The 22,179-nt window shown below is 41.1% G+C and overlaps 1 protein-coding gene across 19 annotated transcripts in view; it reads left to right on the forward strand.

Moving 5' to 3' along the window:
• ABLIM1 (actin binding LIM protein 1) overlaps positions 1-22,179 on the forward strand; it is a 288,553-nt gene that overhangs the window by 79,809 nt on the left and 186,565 nt on the right. For 2 of the 19 annotated variants that reach the window (XM_073240376.1, XM_073240375.1), the window contains exon 1: positions 3,447-3,690. The exons of 1 other annotated variant lie outside the window; for it this stretch is intronic. In XM_073240376.1, coding sequence (XP_073096477.1) covers positions 3,633-3,690 — 58 coding nt within the window. In that variant the 5' untranslated portion in view covers positions 3,447-3,632. Of the gene's footprint in view, positions 1-3,405; positions 3,691-22,179 lie in introns of those variants that run through there. 16 more of the 19 variants (XM_073240365.1, XM_073240364.1, XM_073240368.1 and 13 more) reach the window with 15 other exon arrangements.

Below are 22,179 nucleotides of genomic sequence, written 5' to 3' on the forward strand. Positions count from 1 at the left end.
AGTCAATATATGACACCCTTTCTCCCATACAGTCTTCAGTATTTAGACTTTTTGCAAAAAGCACACTCTCACTTTTCATACTGCTGAACTCCTGTCTTGGATGGCCCCACCCTTATCTCGGCATAGAGATGGCTTTGGCACCTTCCTCATTTAGTGATTCACCCGAAGCTGCTCATATTCTTGAGGGTTTTTTAGCTTCCTGGGCATGGTCTCTGATTCAGACTGCTTACGTCCAAGTATCTGTTGTTAGAGGAGTGACCTTGGACAATTGCTTTCACTTCTTTCCGTTTCAGTTGCCTCATCTTTAAGATGGAGATAATGACGATACCTGCCTCAGAAGGTTATAAGAAATCAATGAAAGAATCTTTGTTCAGTGTCTGCAGAGTGAGCCCTTAGTAAATATGAGCTTTGAATGATAATGAGGCTGTTCTCTTTGCAGTTTATGAAGCTGAGATATATAGTGAGCATACGTAACGGGCATTGATGTTATCTTCATAAAGTCCATAAAATTTCATTTCCAGTTATAAAATAATTATATGGGACCCACTTGGAAATCATAAACAGCAACTTGGTCTAATAGCAGAGATAGCTGTGTGCTATAAAGACTGTTTCTAGGTTAAGCAATCATCGAGAGTGCTTTCTGTCTAAGTGTGTGGTGAACTGCAGGTTTTTTTAGTTCTTGAAATTAATCTTTCCCATGGAGTCACATAGCTGAGCTTGTGTTGGTGTCAATGATCTGGGCTTATAACTGAATGTTATTGGAATGCCAGTTCAAGAAAAATGATGAATCTGTACCTAAGTTTTTTTCCTGTGCCTTTTTAGTTATGTCTAGAAGGGTCTTCTTCCTTATTGAATATGACCTTTTAGGAAATTTAGTTTTTATCTTTCCCAGCGGAATCATTTTTCTATGGAATTCAATTTGCTTCAAGTGTCTGTCTCTTCTGCTTAGTTTAAAAGATGAGGCCAGGGCCTTTTGCATGTTTTGTTACTGATATCTGCTATTTTTCTCTTTCAGCTCTGTCATAAATTACATTAAGGTAGGCTTCATCTCCTAGGCTATGTCTTTCAACATAATCTGTGGTAAGATGTGCCATTTACCTAAGAACACACAGCATCTATGTTACCAGGGCATAGCAGCATTCCTGGGGACCATACCTTACTTACACACACAGCCAAGCATGGTGGCCTATTGTAGCCCCCAAATAGCAGAACTGAATGTTGCCAGGCAGAATTGTCCTTCTTCTACATTCTGTGTGGCCTTGGGCACGTCCCTAAATTCCTCTGACTTTAAGATTTCTCATCTTTGACAAAACGAAGTAAATTATCTCTAAAATCTCTTCCAGCCTTCTCCTATCTTAGAGCAGTGTTTTCCATTTTGTGCTAAGTTAATATTTGTCCTGGGGGTGGTTTCTCTGGCCAAATAAATTCAGGAAATGCTTCTTAGCTTATTCTCCTCTTAAAAAAATTACAAGGCGCACATGCATAATAATGTCTCTGAAAAGTCCAGGGTTCAGAAACCTGTTTAACAATGTTTAACCGAGCATTTCTCAAATATGTGAATATGCAATTTAAAGTATTTTTTACTTATTAATTATGTTGACTGATAATTGCTTTTCTATGAAGAGTTCTGAGGAGTTCTGAGGGAAAGACTTCTGTTCTAGGTTCCTAAGATGACTGAGTAACATGAGCTAAATAACACACAGCAGTAACTCTGATTTTAAAATGACATTGTAGAAATACCACAGCCATTTAACTAGAAAACAGTTGCTCATTTTAAACAGTTTTTAAGCATTTGGTTTCTGGAGGCTAATAAATCACCAAACAGAAGTCCAGTTTGGAGGACTATGACTAAGAATGGGCTACTTTTTTGGAAAACTGTTCAAAAGTCAGAGATTCAATACTGGATTTCCCCCCAACACACACACACTCCCAACCCCGCCGCCTGTAAAAGACAAGAAACCAACACAAGTAGTTTTTACACTAGAATCTTGTTTTAGACCCAGAAAATAGCTGCATCCCTATACACAGTTTCTTTTCCCTTTCATTTAAAATCGGGTGGGAATAATGATCTGAGATTTCAAGGGAGTATGAGAAACTAGCTTCCATTACACTTGAAATGAGGGCTAATGGCAATAAAAAAAATATAAAAGACTTCTGTTCCCTCCTTATGGTAAGACTCCTGAGACACTAACAAAAATATGTTCAGGCTAAACTGTGAGCTCACTGTCAGGAGAATGCTATGCATTAGCCATAATCAGAAGATTTCAATAAATGGGACTGACCTTTTGGCATAAGCTGACATGACAGCTCTGCAAATGCCAAGCATTTTATCAATGAGCGGTCCAGTTGTGATCCTTTGTCTGGCGCCTGGTGCTTCGGCCAAGTCAGGAGGACGTTATCAGGGGCACAAGGTCTAGGCAGTGGCCTGGACTGGAGGAGGATGGGGTGACCCAGGAGTCTGGCTATCCCCAGAGCCATTTCAAAACAAAACAAAAAAGCCACCTGGATAGGGAAGAGAATAATCTGGGAACACTCAATTAATTAAAAATTATATTAAACAGTGAGATCATATGGTCTCTCCTTTGAATGGGTGGATTATGGGCCTTATAATAAATTAATATCTCAGAATGGGTGCTGATGCTTATGTCTTTATTGCAGGAATTAAATGATTTACTCTCACACTTAAAACAATTATTCCAGTTTCCTTCTGCCTGTTAGCCAATAAATGTGTCTGATGCTGGGGACTATTTGTCCTAAGTGTCTTTTCCCATTGAAACTGTGTCTTCCTAACGTTTCTAATTTGCAAACGCCTTGGTGTTCAAAAATAACTGAAAGAAAAACTGGACAGTGGGTGGTGGATAATCCAACCCAGCGTCAGGGCATTACTGACTAAAGGAAAAAATGCCCCTTTCCTGAACCTTTCCAGATGAGGTCATTGTTTTCGGGCAGCCTCTACCTAATAATATAAAAGGGCTCAAAGTCTGCGACTTGCCTCAGAGCAGTATTTTGTCGAGAAACAACATCCAAAGCCATGAACAGCCAGGCTGATAGGAAAAGGAGCTTCCCCAAGTTATAGTATTTTCTTTAAATCCTAGTATTTTTTAAAAAGTATAATAAAGAGCCTATCTGGTGAGATGATAATTCATTAAGTGAAAAGAAGAGCAAGAAGCCTTGGAAAAATCGATCGTTTTCTTTCTTTGTCTCATGTGTTTGAGTTCTTGTGAAATGACAATGACCAAAATCTGGATTGTGCACTGGGCAGAGTGGAGGAAAATCCCAGGAACATTCTGGATGTGTTTTAGTGGTGGCTTCCCAGAAAGGACAGTTTTCTGCAGGTGTGGTGTGAGGGTGGTCTTTAGATTCATTAGGAGACAGTGGAGAGAATAGGAGATGAGGATTCTGTCCTTGAGGAAGGAGCTGCAATTATGCAGGAAACTCCTCATTCTTCCTGAGCTCACGGTGGCACACCCTCTGGGTGGCACACCCCTCTCCTGAGTCCAACTCAGCCCACAAACTCCTGGGAGGGAAGCCAGAGCCCAGGCCTTTCCTTTGAGGAGCAGATGCAGCCCTTCTGTGTGCCGGCCACCTCATAAAGAAAAGCTGAAATCTTTGAGCTTTGTGCATGTAAATAAATGACCTGGGAACAGACTGAACTCATGGACCCTCATCACACCGTCGAAGACAACCGAGGTTGGTTTGACAGTCCGTTTTATCAGCTCAGCAGATTCGCTATCTTTAAAGATGGGGGCTTTTCCATTGTTTAAAGCAGTTTTACATTTATTCTGTTAACATTCTAATCTATTTTGTGCACAACACGTTTGTATAAAATGCATATCTTATATATCAACACATTTAAAGATATTATTAATATAATGGGATTTTAAAATGGAAATAATTGTTTTGTATCAGAGGTCCAGCTAAAGTAAATTAAGTTTAGGTAGGTTGGTCTGTCCAAGCATTTTAAAAAGAGTCCTCAGTGACTGTGGAGGACATCTGTGTCCCATTTCTGCTCCCCCTTTTTCTTTCATACCCCGTTTCTATGACAGTGCCTCTGGGTTAACAGAGCTTCAAGATGGATTCTTTGCCTGCTTTGCTATGTAGTTTTTCTGCCCATGTGTGGGGGTCACTCTGGGTGTTTTAAGTGTGGATGCTGTCCCTTGAAGGCTTCCCCTGCAGTTGTGTTTGTGGGAGAGTTTGCTCCCTGTGGAGGCTGGCTTCAGGAGGGACCCAGCTCAGCCTGTTCGGCATCCCTGGGGGTCGACAGCCAACACCGCTGTCTCAGAGGCAGCGCAGCAGTCTTGCCCACTACTCCACTGAAACCAGTAGACTGCATCAATTCATGTGCTTCTGTTGATACTAGACCCCTTAAGACAAGAGACTGTCATTTATTCTGGTGTCTGGAGAGTGGGCTGGGGGGTAATTCCATGCAAGGCAGGTTCAGTCTGTGCTCTTCCACCTTCACCTCTGAGTTCTCTGTCCTTCTGGGTTTACCAAGGTTTGCCTTCCTGCCCAGGGTGGGACCGGGGAGCCGAGGTGTGCTGCACCTCACATGTTCACGCCTGTTGAGAGGTACAAAGGACCTGAAGGCTGGCTTACTCTGACTGGTAAATAATGCATTATGGCTTCTTGTGCCATAAAATGTCCTCCTGTTAATGAACGTGATTTTGAAAGACAATGCTGATTATAAAATCTGGAAATGCGGTTTTGTTTTCTTTATTGATCTGCCTTAGAAATGTACTGGGAAGATGAAAGTTGACAAACATCAGATTTAAAAATTTAAGGCTGACAGTGGGCCTGTGTGAGCAGTAAGCCAAGAACTCTATTCCAACTTTTTCCTCTCCATTCTTTCCAAAGTCTAATATCACATGCTATTTACAAACATATTCTTTGATGCTTTTTGGCTCTCCTGGAAGATAGACTATGAATTTTAATGACTCTGTGCATATTTATTAGTATTAATGTATTACTGATATTTAGAGTTGGAAACTGTGATTCAATGTCTTTTCCTGACTGAAGGGGTCTTAGAGATAAAATTAGGATATCTCAAGACGGCTCTCTATTGGAATAAATTTGAAGCCCTGTTTTCCCTGCACTGAAAAATGAATGGATTTTAGTTTTGATTTACAGGAAAGACAGAGTAGGTTTTAGAAAATCTTACATGACAGAGAGATTGTAAGTAAGCAGAGTAATCATATGTGTGGTTATATTTTTCATGGTCAAACTGGAAAGAAATGAAATATTTTCAAGATTTTTCTTCCTTCTCACTCCATGGCATATTTTTAAGGTATTTAGAGTGTTCCCACGTGCTGCCAGCTGGAATCTATGGAAAGTGTATCCCTAGAACATTCAACAATTGGCTTGAATCTCAGCCATAATTAAATTGAAAGTTGGCAGATTATTCTGAGACTCAAAAACAGGCACACCTTATATTTGGAATGGGAGAAGTTTCATGACTTTGCATAGTTTTAAAAGTACTCGTCATTGGGACTATTGACAATGTATATTTCAATGACCTGTTCTTTTAAACAGAAGGCTATTTTGAAAGGATATATAACGAAATCAAGTTTAACCATCCTTAATTTTATCTCTTGTTCTTGTAGCTGGGTCCCTGATGCTTTAAGGTAACAAAGCTTTCACCTGCTCATCTGTCTCTCTTTAGTAAGATCACACCGTCCTGTCCTTTCTCTCTGGGCACACCTTGGAAGCATTAGCTAGGTGGATGATCATGGATGCAATAAGACATTGATACAGTGATTTACTACTTACTGCTTAAAAGGATATGCTTAGAGCCAGTGTTTGGTACAATTAATGGTAATTTAGTCATATGAGATACCCAGCCTTCTATTTTAGACTAGATTCTGACTTGACGTGTACTTCTCCACCATTAACATGCATTAAAGGTAGGGGTGATAGGGTATCAATTTATAATATTGAGATTTAGCAAGACTTATCTCTAAAATGCCATTCATTTCCAAAAAGGGGAAAAAATGCAATGTGCTGATTAGCATTCCTTTCAGGCTTCATATCTGAGAATGGAATGCTGGATGGGTTTTCCTGCTTTAAGAGGCAGTCACAGCTGCCATTGCAAATGAGTTCTGCCAAGGTCAGTGACCAGGTCGATCCGAGCATGACATTTCCAGGAACGTGCTGCACAGGGGAGCGGGCCACAGGAGCACCGGGCATTGGGCTTTCATAGGACGGCCAACCACAGAATGGGCCTGGTGCTCCTGTCCCAGGCTTACCCCCCCACCCCACAGCCTTGTGACTGCACCCCAGCACCTTGAAGACCTCCATGAAGTAGGAACTCCCCAAGCCGGGTGTTACTCTTCTTTATAATCCTTTGCGTGGCAACTATACCTCATGCTGACCCATGAATTGAAGGGGTATAGAGATTTAGAAGGCAAGGGTACACAGTGCTGTCGGAAGTAGGTCAGCATGTTCGTGGTGTTACTTTGTGGGAAGCACATCTCTAGTGACTCTTTTAAAATGGTTTAAATAGTCTGTTCTCCCTAGTTTTCATATATAAGGTGTTCATATAGAAGCCATGTGAACACTCAAATGCTCATACAGATTCATGAATTTAATTAGTCATTTACTTTTGAGGCTCTGGGCCTCACCCATGTCTTTACTTTCCTGAGCTTTAAAGGCATTCTCACTGTTAGAGTCTGGCTCTAATTGGTAGCTTTGTCAGGGAGGGTCTGCTGATGTGTCATAGAGCCTCCCTGGACTTAGCATTAGAGCAGCTCATTAACATTCTGTTTGTTGTCATTAATTTCCTAAGCATCTTTCAGCAGGTGGCAGACAGGGTTCTAGGTACTGTTCAGAGTAATTGTCATTCTGAATCTATCATCTTGGAAGGACCACTAGCATATATGTGCCAAAGATGTGCGAGGCGACCAAGCAACATGAGAGATTAGTAAGGACCTGGGCAGGGTGAAAACCGTCCTGCTTGGCACGGCACCTCATGTCATATTTAGCTGGTACCGGTGAGTCAGGATCCTGAGAGAAGAAGGGCAGGGGCAGAATGGAGGCTTGGCTCTTTCCCATCAAGGCTGTCCTCCCGGTCTCCTGCTGACAGCCTCAGCCTTCATCCTGCCTCCCGTGGTACCTGGGGCCTCCCTGCTAGCCCCTGGCTGCCATCTCCCCTCTAGAGAAGTTTCAGGTCCCTTTGCTTTGCTTGTGTCTTTCATTTACTTTCTAGCTTCCAAAGCTGTGTTAACATCTCTTGTCTGCAGCTTTTCCTCTCTTGCTCTTTTTGGGGTTTTGTGAAGACACACAGGTAAACACATGATCCAAGCCCATGTTTTAACCAAAACTTAAAGTTTCTGTGGATTTTGGGGCTCAGTTATCCTTATATGCACATTACCTCACATTTTGTTTCACCTCCCATCACAGAATCCTAAGTTCACTAATATTAGAAACTATGATTTTTGTATCTTTCAAAAATCTCATTGATGAGCACATAGTGGGTACTCACTGAACTTTTATTGATTAGTTAATTTCTTTTGAGATTTGGCTAATGAGGGATATCTATGTGCATTTACCTTTAAGAGTATAGTCACATGAAAACCAGGTCACTATCAAAATTGCAACTTTTTCATTCTTTAAGATTCCAAGGAAATGTTAAATATCAGTAGGAAGTATTTTCAGACAGGGAACTCTTACGTCAATTAGTTATTGCTGCTTCATACACTATTCCAAACTTAGAGCAATGAACATTTATCATTTTTTCATGGCTCTGCAGGGTTGTCTGGGGGGTGGGGGTCGCTGCTTTCTGCTGAATCAGAGGCAGTTTGGTGGACGGACATGTTTGGAGTTTGCTTTGCTCCACGCGTCACTCCTCAGTGACCACCGGGTCACCCCAGCCACATCTTCATCACGGCGACGCAGGACCAGAGAGCAAGCAGAAACATGAGTGATTTCTTGAGGCCTAAGCTCAGAACTAGTACAGCCACCTTTTCTTTATCCTATAGGCCAGAGCAAGTCATGTGGTCAAGCTCAGTCTCAAGGCGGGAGAGTTTTGGAAAGTAACACGGCAAAGGACTGGGATACAAGGAGGGATGATAAATGCGGGCCCCAAATGCAGTCTGCATGCCTTCTACGCAGTAGCCGTAGAAGTGGCATGAATGAACACATTGAGACTTACTGAAGTATGTCTTGTGCCCAGTTAACCTGATAGAAAATTCAGTTTTCATTAAACAAAAAAAGAGAGAGAGAGAGAGAATTATAACCCTCGGGGACCTTACTAACCATCTTGAGGAAATGCTCTACAGATGAAACCAATGAATAAGATGTTTAAAAAGCTAAGAAATAGAAGACTTGAACAGTTTGTGTGTCTAGCCTAAAGCAAACTTTTGCTGTAAAGGACAAAATAGTTAATATTTTAGCCTTTGTCAGCCAAATGTTCTCTGTTGTAACTGTTCAACTGTGATTGTAGCCCAGAAGCAGCTACAGACAATACATAAATGAATGGACATTATTGGGTTCTAACAAAACTTTACTCACAAACACAGCAGGCATTAGTTTATAGACCAATGACCCAGAATATTAAAAGAAATAAGAAAGTGTCATCTGTGGAAGACTTTTTGAAAAAGAAAATAATGGTTTTAAAGGCAGTAAGGATTAGTTAGGCTTAACAAGATGTTTTAGAGATGAAGTTAGAAAAGTCTGTATGGTCATTCAATAAATAAATTTTCCAACAGGTAAATGTATTTCAGTCAGAATGAATATTCCTCACTCTTCAAAAGTATTACTTGCTACAAATCATTTCTGCTACTGAAAGCCTGTTTGAAAACATGTTTACCAAGAATGTTAATGTTTTTCCTTTGCTGTAGAAAGAGAAAAAAAGGTTTAGAAATAAAATGAAAGAAATACCTAATTAAAATGATTTGATTTTATGCAACATTAAAAATATCATTTGACTGATGTGACCTAGATTTGTACAAAGAAACTAAAAGGATTAATAGGAATGATCTATTTTTAACTGTCAAGAAGCAATATGCAGGATTCGAGTGGGTATTTTTCCAGTTGTATTTCACTTAGGTAGTCCTTAGCAACCTTCATGTTTTTTTCTCATATTGAAGATAGGAAAAAGCTCAGATACTATTAGAAAATAAAGTTTTTCTGCTCAAAATCTTAATACCTATTTCTTCACTTACAGTCAGCTTATTAGCGTATTGTCAGTAGGCTGTGCTCTGACAGATTTCTCTTAATTAAATCTGCAGGCAGAAGAGTTTGGAGTGTAGCTTTAGGACAGGTGGGAAGGAAGAATGCCCCTTGGAGTAGAGTCTTAATTTTATTAAAAATTTCCTAAAGCTTCACACTTTTCTTGGGTGTTTCTTGGTTTTTCTCTCCTTGTGGAAGATGTCAATACGTACATGGAAGCGGGAACTGAAAAGTATTATATTTCATTCATTTCGCTGTTACCTGCTGAGTCCCTTCTTTGTGCCAGTCCCTGCACTAGGACTGGAGGAACAGCAACGGAAAAGAGCTCTGATTCCTCCCGTTGTGGTGCACACAGGCCGGCGACAGCTAGACGCAGGCAGACGGCAGCACGTCATGTGCTGGGGGGTCCCAGAGGGAGGGGACCAGTGTCCTCAGAAGCAACACGGATTTTCCCCAAGGTAAATAAACTCCCTCTTGATTTTACATACACATGATTAAATTAAAACAGCACCATGAAAGAACTTGAATTCTCCATTCCTAGTCATTATACCTGAGGTTAGCAATAGAATTAAAAGGAATTCTTAGGAGGTTTTGAAAACACAGTCATTTAACATCTCCTGAGATTCTTGGAAAAACACTATTTTCCCAGGTAACCTAATTGAATAAATCAGCTCTCACCGTTACTGATTATTATATTACATTTTCTTTGAGTTTGTTATAAATGTTGTTTTCTGTTTTTATTGGGAAGTTCTCTTTCCTCCCTTGCAGTTACTTACTTACTGTTAAGCATCAAATTGTGTGCCTGCAAAAGACGTTGGGGTCCTGCCTGCCGGTTGCCTGTGAATGTGACCTTACGGATATAGGCTCCTTACAGATGATCGAGTTAATGTGAAGTCATTAGTATGGGCCCTAATTCAACATGACTGGTGCCCTTCCTTAAAGGAGAAACTTGGTTGCAGAGACAGACACAGAGGGAAATGAAGTGAAGACTCAAGGAAAAGACAGTCATCCAGAGGCCAAGGAATGCCCACAGATACCAGAAGCAAGGAGAAAGGCCTCGAACTGATCCTCGCTCACAGGTCTCAGGAGGAGCCCACCCTGCCTCTACCTTGATATTTGAACTTCTGGCCTCCAGAACTGAGACAATAAATTTCTGTCACTTGAGCTAATAAATTTATGGTGCTTTGTTAAGGCAGCCCCAGAAAATGGAAACATTTATCTAGTGCATAAAGTCATTATAAGCATTATAGGAGTTAATGTATATAAACGAATGTGGAGTATAGTGGATGCTCCGTAATATTATTAGGTTTCAGCCTGGGAGACACTAGTGTGGGGCCATCTACTAAATGGTGACAGCTCTTCAATGACTGTGGATGCCTGGGCACCCATGGAACACAGGGAGCATTTAGTTATCACCAAGCAGGTGAGGAGGACTTGATTTTGTCATGCGAAAGCTAGGGAAAGAGCTGTGTGTTCACATAGCGAAAGAGCCGCAGAGAGGCTGCAAGAAGAGTTAGGTCAAGGATATGCCAAGAAACTTCCTAAAATCCCGCCTTCCAATAAACTTGCAGATGTTCTGTCTGTTTGCAAAAAAGAAAAATTAATTTTCACTCCCTTGATGATCCTCAGAGCATTCATACGAATTTCTGATTTTGAAGGTTTTAACCCAAAGTGCCACTGCAATCAGTAAATGGTTCTGGAGCCATGGATATCCATGTGGGGAAAAAGGAAACTTGATCCCTATTTCACACCATTTACAAAAATTAATTTGTGATGGAACATAAAGGCTAAAAACAAGGTTCTGGAATAAAACATAGGAGGATAGCTTCATAACCACTGATTAAACAAAGATTTCTTTAAAAGAACCCAAATCAAGCACTAGCCATAAAAGAAAAAATTTGCTAAATTGAAATTTATTAAAATTAGTAACTGTTAATCTGAAGGCATCATTAAAAAAATGAATAGGCAAGCCACCTTCTAGAGCTCATATTCAATGTCTATAAAGAACTCCCACAAATCAATAAAGAAAAGGCAAATAATCCATACTCCACAAAAGAGAATAACTAAAATGGCCAATAGGCATATGAAAAACATCTCATCATCATTAGCTGTCAGCAAAATGCAAGTTAAAACCCCAGTGAGATACCGTTATTCATCTATTGGAAGGGCTAAAATTAAAAGGACTGATAATAAGTATTGGCCAGGATGTGGAACAACCAGAATTCTCCTGCGTTGCAATGGAGCATATAGTGAACCAGTCACTTTGGAAAAATGTTTGCAGTACCTTCAAAAGTCAACACATCTACAACAAAAATGAATTGAGCTGAGTTTTATGCAGCGTGTAAAGAGCCAAATGTGGGAGGGTACGTTCTGTATGAATTATCTGGGTCCAAAAGCAAACAAAACTAATCTGCTGAGATAAGTCAGAATAATGATTACCTGGAGGTAGTAGTGCTGTATTGACTGGCATGTTAGGAATGTTCTAGATCTTGATCTGACAGGTGGCTACATGGGTATGCCATTAAAAATTCACTGAGCTGTATACACTGTATGGTGTGCTTCACCATGTGGAAGATAAATTTCAATGAAAAATTTAACATTAAACATTATAAGAATAGATTTTAATGACATGGGGAAAGTTTTGATAAAGTTGTAAATTGCATATATAATGTGATCTGAACTTTATAAAATTTCATAGAAAAAAACTGAAAGAAGGTATAGTGAAAAACAGGGGTTTCGGGGTGGTAGGACTGTGTTGTTTCCATTTTTAATTTCCTGGGTTTCCCAAATGTTTTCTAACAAAGTTTATTCCTTCAATATCAGAATGAAATGAGAGAAACTATAGCTAAGAACATATCTGACATAACCTGACTCTCAACTATGAATCATGTTTGTGAGTTTAGGGGTAAAGTAGCAATTCAGAGACAGGCAATTCATAGGCGTGGAGTTGGAGAAGGCTTCGTAGAGGTAGACCTAAGAGGAGCTGGGAGCGTCTAGGGAAGGATGTAGTTCAAAGCAAGGCAGGAGGCTGGTGAGTTGACTGTGTGTGATCCTTGTTTTGGCCTGTGTTCCTCAGCCTATGCGGGTCTGACTTTGTTTCTGCTCACGTCGTGGATCCTGTGGTCCTTCAGGTATGTAACTGCTCTTTCTTCCACTCTCACATGGATGATCTTTTAAGCCGTTTGTAATTCTTACAGAGCTTTTTCTCTCCTTTTACATCTTCAGGCATTACCATTTGCTCTGTTCTCTATTTTGAGGCTGCCTTTCCCCACCTCTGTTTCTCCATATGCCGAAATGAGTTTAGACATTAATTTTGCCAAGCCATTTTTTCCTCCTGAAAAATAAGTAAATAGAAGAAACTCAGAAACACACTCACACACACACACACTCACACAGAGCTCCAAATGATCCATCTGTCCTGTTGAAGACAGACGCCACCCACTTCATCCTGGTGCTGGCTATTTTGGTCTGCTTTGTCCTGAGCCTTTAAAAAGTACTTTGGTTTCCATCAGAAATGAAAAGCAAAGCGCTTGTTCCTCTGTTTTATACCTATAGCAGGGCTGTGTGCAAAGAAATGCTCCGTAAATGCTGATTGAATTGCCTTTATATAGATCATGGTCTATGCCACATTCAGATTTCTCTGGGCACAGTGTTACTGATGGCTGCACATTTATAATTATGAAGTGGATTGTAGAAGGGATAATATCATTTAGAATCCAATATTCTTCTGAGTCTGTTCTCTGCAAACGTGTATCCCTCTTAGGTGAGTTTAATTATCATATTCTCAGATTCTCTGATTAATTGAAGCCTTCTGTGAGTAGTGTGATTTTTTTCTTTTTCATTTTTTTTTAGTGCTTCTCTTCTTGGCAGGGTAATAGCATTCTGCTGTGTTACTGGAAATTTTAATCAATAAAAATGTATGTGTCTTTAATTAGAATGCTAGGAAGTACTGCTGAGTTTAATCATTTACTTAATGCAATAAGCCAAGAGATTCAAGCAGTTATGGGCAGAGGGCCCATATGAATAAACTGAGTCTAGATAGGCAATTTTAATGTTTTTCCCAAATAACCTACATGAAGGATTCATTTTAAGGTCCACCATTTATAAATATTTCTGCAGCACCTCCCCTGAAGCAAACACAAATGGGGGAGACCACCTCTGCTTTCAAGAAGCTGATGGTCTAGTAACCTTTTCTTTCTCTTTCACCCATTCCCGGGGCTCCAGCCCTCACTTTGGTGGCCCCTGCAAAAGCTGCCCCTCCAGCTGTGACTTCTCCCCTGAGGCACTGAGGAGTGCTGCATTTGCCACTGGACAATATCCACCCCCATGGGTGTTCTGACAACATGGTAAACTCATTAGGACAATTGAAATTAATTCATTACCACCGAAACACATTCTCTTTCCTCTGTCTCTTGTCTTGAACGCTCTACTTTTTTCTAGTCACTCAGGCTTTCATCTTTGAGGTTCTAAGCAATCCCCTTACATTGCAGATTTCATCTCCCTTGGTAAGCATCTACATCCTTTCGTTCTGGCTTTTTGTCCATTGGAGCCGCCTCCTGTGAACACTGCAGGTCCTCATTGTGGCTGGATGTATGCATCCATGTGAGAAAGGGATGGATCAGAGGGGTACTCTAGCTTTGTGGGAAGGTGTTGGGACTATCTTGTTTTCCTTTACTGCTAATCATCACTTTATATCACTCCATTTGGCCTTGGTTGTCTAGCTTATCTGTCTCTCTTCACACCTCAACCTGGCTAGGTGCTCTCCCTTCCCCCCCCCACCCCCCACCAATACTGATGTGTAATTGAATACTTCCCCATTTCCACTTCCCTTTTGGATTCAGTATTTCCAGGCACAGAGAGCTCTTCCAATAGGTTCCCTCCCGCAAGCACTGCCCCTTCCAATCTGGCACAGTCTTAAATTCTCCCTTCCCGAAATACTGCCCACCCAGGCAGCCCCCCAGATCATGGCCAGTCCCAATGATTGATGTGGTATCAACACGGGATGCTTTGGGACTCCGAAAGTATGAATTGCATTTGTTCTCATTTCCAAAAGTTCATGGAATTGGTGTTACCATGGGGTAATAATGCCCAGATTATGATTTATAGCATATTGGAGAGAAGCTATGACTGGGGAAAATATGAGAGGTAAACCTCGGCGAAATGTGGATAATCTCAAAAATGGGCTGAGCAAAAGAAGCTAGAGGCAAAAGGGTGCGATCTGGATAGTTTATTTATAAGAAGTTCTTAGAACGTGTGAAAATGGTGATAAAAATCAGAACAGTGGTTGTCTCTGGTGTGGGGGTGGGCATTGACTGGGAAGGAGCAAGGGAACTTTCTGAGGTGCTGGAAGTGTTCAACCCTAATAGAGAACTGAGTTACATGGGCAAATGAATTTGTTAGAACTCATTGAATTATACCCCTAAGATCTATGCTTTCCTCTGTATGTAAGTTATACAATTTTATAAAAGAAAAAAAATACAGAGTAAAGGCATAATAGTATCCTACTGATGATTAAAGATAAAAGACTACATATGGTAGGTGTAAACAAGATAATACAATGGAGAAACGACATGCTTTTGTATTTGTGGCAAGGAAAAAAATGTGGACAAATCTGTAAGTGCCACTAGCATCATACACTCAATTGTTTGGGAATACGTGGCCACTTTTGCAGTGGTTCATAGCTGAGATGCCATAATTAAAACCCAATCTCACAAATGAGAAGGTATGAATCTTTAATGTTCCAATGCTTTTAAATCTTCTAATGCTTATAAAAATTTTGCACCCCACTGCTTTCCTCCAGTACCTGAAATAAATCACAACTAGTTTGAACTTGGTGGGTGAGAGGGTTTATACCACAGGTTTGAAATAGTACAAGGTCCTAGACTGATAGCCCACAGGCCATCGTAGGCCTGTGAACATGTTTTCTTTTGTATTTTTTGTGGGGGAGGGATGCAGACAATTTGGTTCTTTTTTTTAAAAATTAGTTGCAAATGTTTGAGACTTGGGAGATGTTGCATAAAAATTGGAACATCTGGCGATATACTTGGCTTGCATTCCAGAACAGTAATAATTGCCTGGATCTGGGTAGCAGCTCCTCCTTTTGATGGGTGATGCACTTTACACGTACCCCACCACTCACAAGTACCTCAGGACCAACCTACTGCCTCAGTTACTGTTTTAATTTCTAGTTTTAGTCCTACGAATATTTGAAATTGAAGCATTTGAGTGAACATTTATAGAGCCCCTCCTATGTACTAGGAGCTAATAAGGGCTTTAGCAGGTACTTAAGACAGATACTCTCATAATATCCATTTTACAGATGAGATAAACAAGGCTTAAATAATTGAAGAACTCACCTGAGGCTGCCCAGCAGTAAGTAGCAAAGCCAGGATTTGAATGAGATGTTCTTACTGCAGAGCCCATGCATTTAGCCACCACGGTGTTGTTCTTCTCTGGTTACTTTTAACTGTGCTTTCATCCATTATTTAGTGTTTACTTCTGGTTAGTTGAGTTCTTGTTAGTTTCCTTATGATTTATCTTGATAAAATAACCCCTGGCTTCCCAGCTCTCTTGATTTTGCATTCCTCATGGTAAAAGAGGTAAAAAAAAAAATCATATTTATGTATATTATTAACTGATAAATAATACACTTGCACTTTATTAATATTATGTATACTTTAAAGCATACACATATTTTATAATGTTAGAAATGAGATTGATATGTATATATATTCTAGAATTTTCTTTCCGCACTACAATAGGTTATCTTTTAGGTATTGCATACCCTATTTTGGTAACCTGTAGGTGAAAGGGTGCCTGGATAAATGATTATGCTGAAAAGTATCTTTCATATCAGACTCCGATTTTGTATTCAATAAATCGTCCTTACAGATAAAGGGTGCAGTGGAAAGTCACCAGATCTGTCCAGACTATGGGAAGACAAGGGGAAAGTTCTCCTTTGTTAGAAAAATAGTGGTCTGTCTATAGCCACATTTAAAACACTGTGTTCTAAAACCTTCTACAGCCTTGAACTTCAAAATAGCCAAAGGCATCTTTTATTCATATTAAGGTCTTGGATGTGCCTTTGGGGAGTTCAGGTTTTCTTCAAACATCCCATTCTGACTGTGGGTTTGAGTTTGGTTTCCAGGGAAACAATATCATCCCAGGTTTCAGTTTCTCAGTTGGAGATGTTGGGGCTTTGTGGAGATGTGTCCCCCTCTCCTTCAACAGGACGGCTGTCGTGATTAGCAAACATGTGGTCATAAAGTACTTGGACAAAAAAAGTACTGAGAGAGACAGTTAATAGCAAATCTGTGTGAAATGCACTTGTGGATCTGTGCCAAGTGCTCCCCAGAGTTCTAAAGAAGGAATGGTCATGAGCAGCCTGTTCGGAGGCATGTTTCATGCCTGTTCGAAGGCAATGCCACATTAGTTCTAAACAGAGTTGTTCATCTGTGGGTGAATCGGTTCTTCCTTCTAAGACTTTATCTGCATTCCCCGGCCTCCCTTGCCATCCTCACGTGTGATCTCTGAGCAAAGCTTCCTTTTGGAGCATCCTGTTTGGGTTGCTCATTTCTGCCTTACCCGAATCCCCTTATTTTCTTAGCAAGTTTTTTCTTAAAACATCATATACTCCATAATCTACCAGCACCAGGTTGACTTGATCTTTCGCTATCATGTCTTTTCGTAATACTAGAGCATGGCATGGACAGGGTGGTGAGGGAATATGTTTGTCCCTCCTCCTGCTGACTCCCTACAAGGAGAAACATTTTTTGTGTGCCATTGTTGGGAATGTAATAGAAATACATAAAATTGCCCATGTAAAATGTGAAACACAAGCCACTTCCCTCTCTGAAATACATTTTCTTTCATTAAGACAGAAGGTTGAATGGTACCACTAACCATATCCAAAATCTACAAGCCAACTCCCCAGCCTTCTATTGCTGTAACTATACCCTGGGGTGGGATTTACCAAGTCGCACTATAGTTAGGCCTGTGTCTCTTGCTAATTTATGTGGTCCCCTGTCTTATTCATCATTAAGGCAGCTAACACCTGGCCTGTCATATTAGAGGTGCTCAGTAAATATTTGTAGAATGAAGATAGCTTCCTTAAACAAAGGATGGAAAGAAGCCTGGCATTGATTTTAATCAGGTCTGCCTGTTATATTCCTTATCTACCTTACATATTTCTGGTGACCATAAACTACAGGAAGTTCCTTATTGAAGTCGACGTTTAAGTCCAGAGGTGAATGCTCTCAACAAAAGGCACTGTGGGTAAGAGGCCCTGATTGCATGGTCAAGAAATAGATTATTTGTGGGTGTGTGGCATTTCTAGTAAACTGACAGTGAACATGAGGTTTGCCAGAGTGAGTTGGAGCTATTCTGTGTTGAGATAGATGAATTATAAATACTTCAAACTGCACCACTGGAAACACTTCCATCTGCATTTTTCCTCCTGGGAGGGCCTGAAGGGGCAGCTGGGGCAGGCAGGCAGCACACACCTGCTCCGGGGCCAGCACCTCCGTCAGCGGAGGTACAGGGAACTGCTGACACTGGGTTTCTGGGTCTCTGCTCAGCTCTTTATCCCGCCAGCAAGGACGGCCTGTCTCCTAATGACTGGGATACTGTCTTGTGGCCCCAGCTGGCCTGGCCCTCTCAGGCATGTGCCTGTCCCTTGGTGCCTTCCAACTCAGTGGCACTTTGATCAGCTCTGACTGGCTGGAGGAGAGTCACATCCTACAGCCTCACATGGAGGAACAGGAGTTCTCGGGCCAGTTGGCATAGAATGTCTTAATTTTCCTCTCCTGTGTAAACAGTTAATAATGACTGAAGTGTGTTTTGTCTTTGATATCTGCCTTTCATCCAAGTATTGGGTAGTCTATTTCACAGTGACTTATCAAGAATTATCAAATTCTCCTTATAAGGCATTGAACACCTAGTATGTGTAGAGTTCTATGTGTAAGAAATGGTAGCAAAGATAAGCTGCTGCCCACTAGAAGCTTAGCAGTTAGCAAGGGAAATAGAACCGTCTGTGGATAACCGTCAGGGCATGGTAAAAGCCGTGGAAGGGCTGCTATCTTGTGAAAGGCAGGAAGAAATTGATTCTAGCCAGAGTGGTTCTGGAAGCTTTGATGAAGGAGGTATCAGTTGAGTTGCATTTTCAAACACAGGTGGATTTTCAGAAGGAGCCAGTGGGGAAGGTTGAGGAATTTTAGGAAAAGAGAAGGAAGCACAGGAAGGATTATGGTTGAGGAATATGGGATGCGTTCAGGGTATAGAGAATGTTTGGCAGCTAAAGGAGACCACAGCCTGGTGGGGTGTGATACGTGGTCAGTTGCTTGGAGCTCTGGTCCTGTGAAACAGATTCCTGGGCCAGCCTTGTCTGACATATGGGATTGGAGCTCTGGGGATGCCTGTGACCCTCCCAGAGCCGATCCCTGTCTGCGGCTGCTTCCTTGAAGTCATTCCAAGCCTGAGTTGCGCTGCCATTTGGAAATCTTGCCGAGGGAGAGTATTGTCCCAGGGTGATCTGAGACACTTGCTGTCTGTTAAACTAATTATGCTTCAGTCCTCAGAGTGCCTCGGTCCTCTCAATCCTGAATGCTCAGCAGATTTTATGTAGTATATGAATTATTAATGGAGATGATATGGAAGAGGGGGTTTGGCTGCTTGTTCTGTTTTGAGCAGGTCTTGGGCGGGTGGCATTACGGGAAGAGAGGCAGCAGCCTGCAGAGTGATGGACGAAGCAGGTCTTCCAGAGCAGCCCTACCCAGATGGGAGCCTGTGCCAGTATGCCCAGAAAATCACAGCCTGCTTTGGAGGGATGGGTAAGACCCCCCTAAACATTGGGCTTTGCAGAGGAGATGCCCAGGGTTGACAATGCAGACGAAGAGAAGGACAAAACTTAAGCCTTGCTGGTGGCAGGAAGCCGGTATAGCTGCTGGCGTGGGAGAAGCGTTGTTATCGGGAAGGGCAGTTGTGCCCCTTCCTCTACCCCCTCCCACTTAGCTGCTGTTTCTCCACTTACTCTGTTCTTCTCAGTGGCAGAGACCATCCTCATCACTGTGAGCTACTGCAGGTGTTTCCAGTGGCCTTGCTGGGCTCTTCTGTTCTCTTATTTCCGAATATAACAAAAACAAAAACTGAAAAGCAAGTAACCCCATTATCACTGATGAAGCCACAGGCTGTAAATTCAGACCATTTCCTTAGAAAAGTAAATCCCATAAAGATTCACCTTTTAAGATGGTGATTTTCTCTTAAAATTTTTTCTTAGCAAGAAGCAGATCTTAGCAGATATTTTAAAGGGAAAGGATGGCATTTGTCTGGAGTAAAAAAAAGACCTAAATCATTTCATAAACTAAAATTAAGGAAGAGTCAGAGTTCATTAATGGAAATTGCTGTGGGGATTGACCTGTGACTGTCAAATTAAGAGCAGTAGTGAAGGCATCTGTCCCCTGAGCACTGTGTTGCCCAAAATGCCTGGCTCTAATTTGGGAGGTTCATCTTATTATTGAGCTCCTGCAGTGTGCAGAGTGCTTAGGGCCTCTCAGTGTGGGATGGAGCCCCTTGGTGAAATTGCCCACTGATGGTGTCTTTTCATAGTTTATCATAGAAGAGGAGCTTATTAAGATGCAAAGGAACTGTTGCTAGCAGGATCAAGAGTTCTATCTAATAAAATAGGATAAAATTTTCACCTGGCAAAATCTTGGGTACAAGTTGAGCATTTGTAATTAACCTTAGCTTTGTAGTGTAGTGCATTGTGATACTTTGTCATACCACCATATAAACTGTCCCAAACATCCCTACACTGCTCTGTAAATGCTATGACTATAATTTTACACAGGTTGTAGCAGGAGGCTGCTGTTCATGCAGCAGTGGAAAACATGGGTTTACTCTGCTTTGGGGATTTTCTCCATACTGTGCTTTCATGGATACTGTCAAGCAGATACCACTGAAAATCTCTTTTTAAGATTGGAGGCCCCTGCTGGGTGTTTACTGTGACCTATGTAGAAGAGATTAAGAACCCTGGACACTGTGGAAAGAGGATTAGTTCATTGGTGCCCCTGGTCACTGCTGGCTCTATCACCTAAGCACCCAGCATCTAAGCCTGACTCTCTCTAGTACCTGAAAGGAGCCAGCCCCTCACATTGACATATAGTCAGATTATCTTTAAAAGCAAATAAACCTCTTGTATTCTCATCAGCCTATTTTATGGCACATGTTTCGTTTGCTGTTCATCCTGATCTAAAATTCATGAACTTTTACATACAATGCTTTTATTGAAGAAGAACTTTTTTTCCTTTGGCAATCTATCAGAACATAATTGCTCCTTGAACTAAATATGTAGGTCTACAGACTTGTCAAAATTTAGGAGTGGCCTGAGTATGTTCTGCTGATAGAACAAGCACTAAGGTGGAATCAGTGCCATAGAATTCATTTTAGTGAGCGATTTTTGACAAATTTAGAGGCTAAGAAGGCAGAACAGCTTTGTCATGGAATAGTTACACTTTTGCTTGGTCAGAAAGATGCTAGATTTTGAAGAAAACAATCATCTGTCCAAAATCTATGGTTCTGTATTCTTAGTGTATACTAGAGTCTATATTAAAGTAGCTGCCTCTGGCTTCTGTATGTAATACACATATATGTTTCATCAGCAGGCCATGTGAACACACATAAGCAGATAGAGCTGCTCAGGTTCTCAGTGCATAAAGAGCAGGGCTCTAGGAAATGAACCACAGGAAGAAGGAATTGATGGTATAGGGCAGAGGTTCTCATACTATGATATTTATTAGAACAACACTCTAGAAGAACCTAGTAGGTCTGAGATGGGTCTCAGGCATCTATGTTTTAATGATAACCCACATTTTGGGGAAACATTGACAAAATATCTTACATTGTATAACCTTTATTCATTGTATTAACCTATATACATTGTATATTTGAAGGCTCTTCAAATAGGCAAGCAAGAAATAGAATACACTCAGATTGTTTTACTTGCTTTGTAAACTGTTTTTAGAGAAAGACCTTGGAAGAATTTTTCTGGGGGCAACATTGATATAGGGCTTCATTCCCAAAATTTGAGAATATAAATTTCGCCATGTGACTGTGGTAGCGACAGCTGCCAAATTTCCCCAGCTCTGCCCCAGTCTGGATGGCCTCTGGGACAGAGTCTTATCTCCATTTCCATCCTGCTTCCCATTGGGCTGGAATCATTCCAGTGAATTTGGATCCTCTGGTTCTTGAGTTCTGTTGCCAAATCCCACATTAAAGATTAGGAACTAGTAGCAAAATATGTCTTTTCTCTGCTTCATCTGTCTATAACTGTGGTGGAAGGACCTGATGACTTGGGTAGGAACAGTCATAGTTGAGGACTCAGGAGACCCGGATCCACCGTGAGCTTACTCTGTTGTCATAGAAAAGTCACTTAGTATCTCTGAGACTTACCTTCCTCATCTTAAAGGGCTGGAGTAGATCAGTGTTTTCTGTATGTTGGTCCTGGTCCAGGGAACTTGAGAAATGTAACTTCCTGGGACTTGCGCCCAAAGAACCTCATTCAGAGGTCTGGGCTAGTGTCCCATAGTTTGTACTTATAAAAAATCCAACAGAATATTCTTATGCACAGAGATATTTGGGAACCACTGGACAAGATTATTTTTGAAGGCCTTTCCAGGTCTATACATTGTGTTCTGTTTACTAGAGTCTATAAGAAAAGAAAAAGGTATCAGAACATAATAGTCCAGTGACAGGAGCAAAGGTGTGGGTTTATTCACTCTGTCTTATGATTATTGTGTGGTTATTGACAGTCACACATTGTGCTTCTCCGTACTGAGTGGATGTCAGAGGGTAAATGCTCATTACCAGGGTTGACCTTTGTATATCAGCATCATAATTGCGTGAGGGTCCTGCTAGCCTGCCCCTTGTGAAAGCACACAGCTGCCTCCATAGTAATTCTGTCTCCATCATGTGATTCTGCTAGAGTCTGCAATAACAGAAAATGTATGAAACAGCATTAAG

This window comes from Manis javanica, chromosome 7 (assembly GCF_040802235.1).
Source record: "Manis javanica isolate MJ-LG chromosome 7, MJ_LKY, whole genome shotgun sequence".
In the NCBI taxonomy this organism is placed as follows: domain Eukaryota; kingdom Metazoa; phylum Chordata; class Mammalia; order Pholidota; family Manidae; genus Manis; species Manis javanica.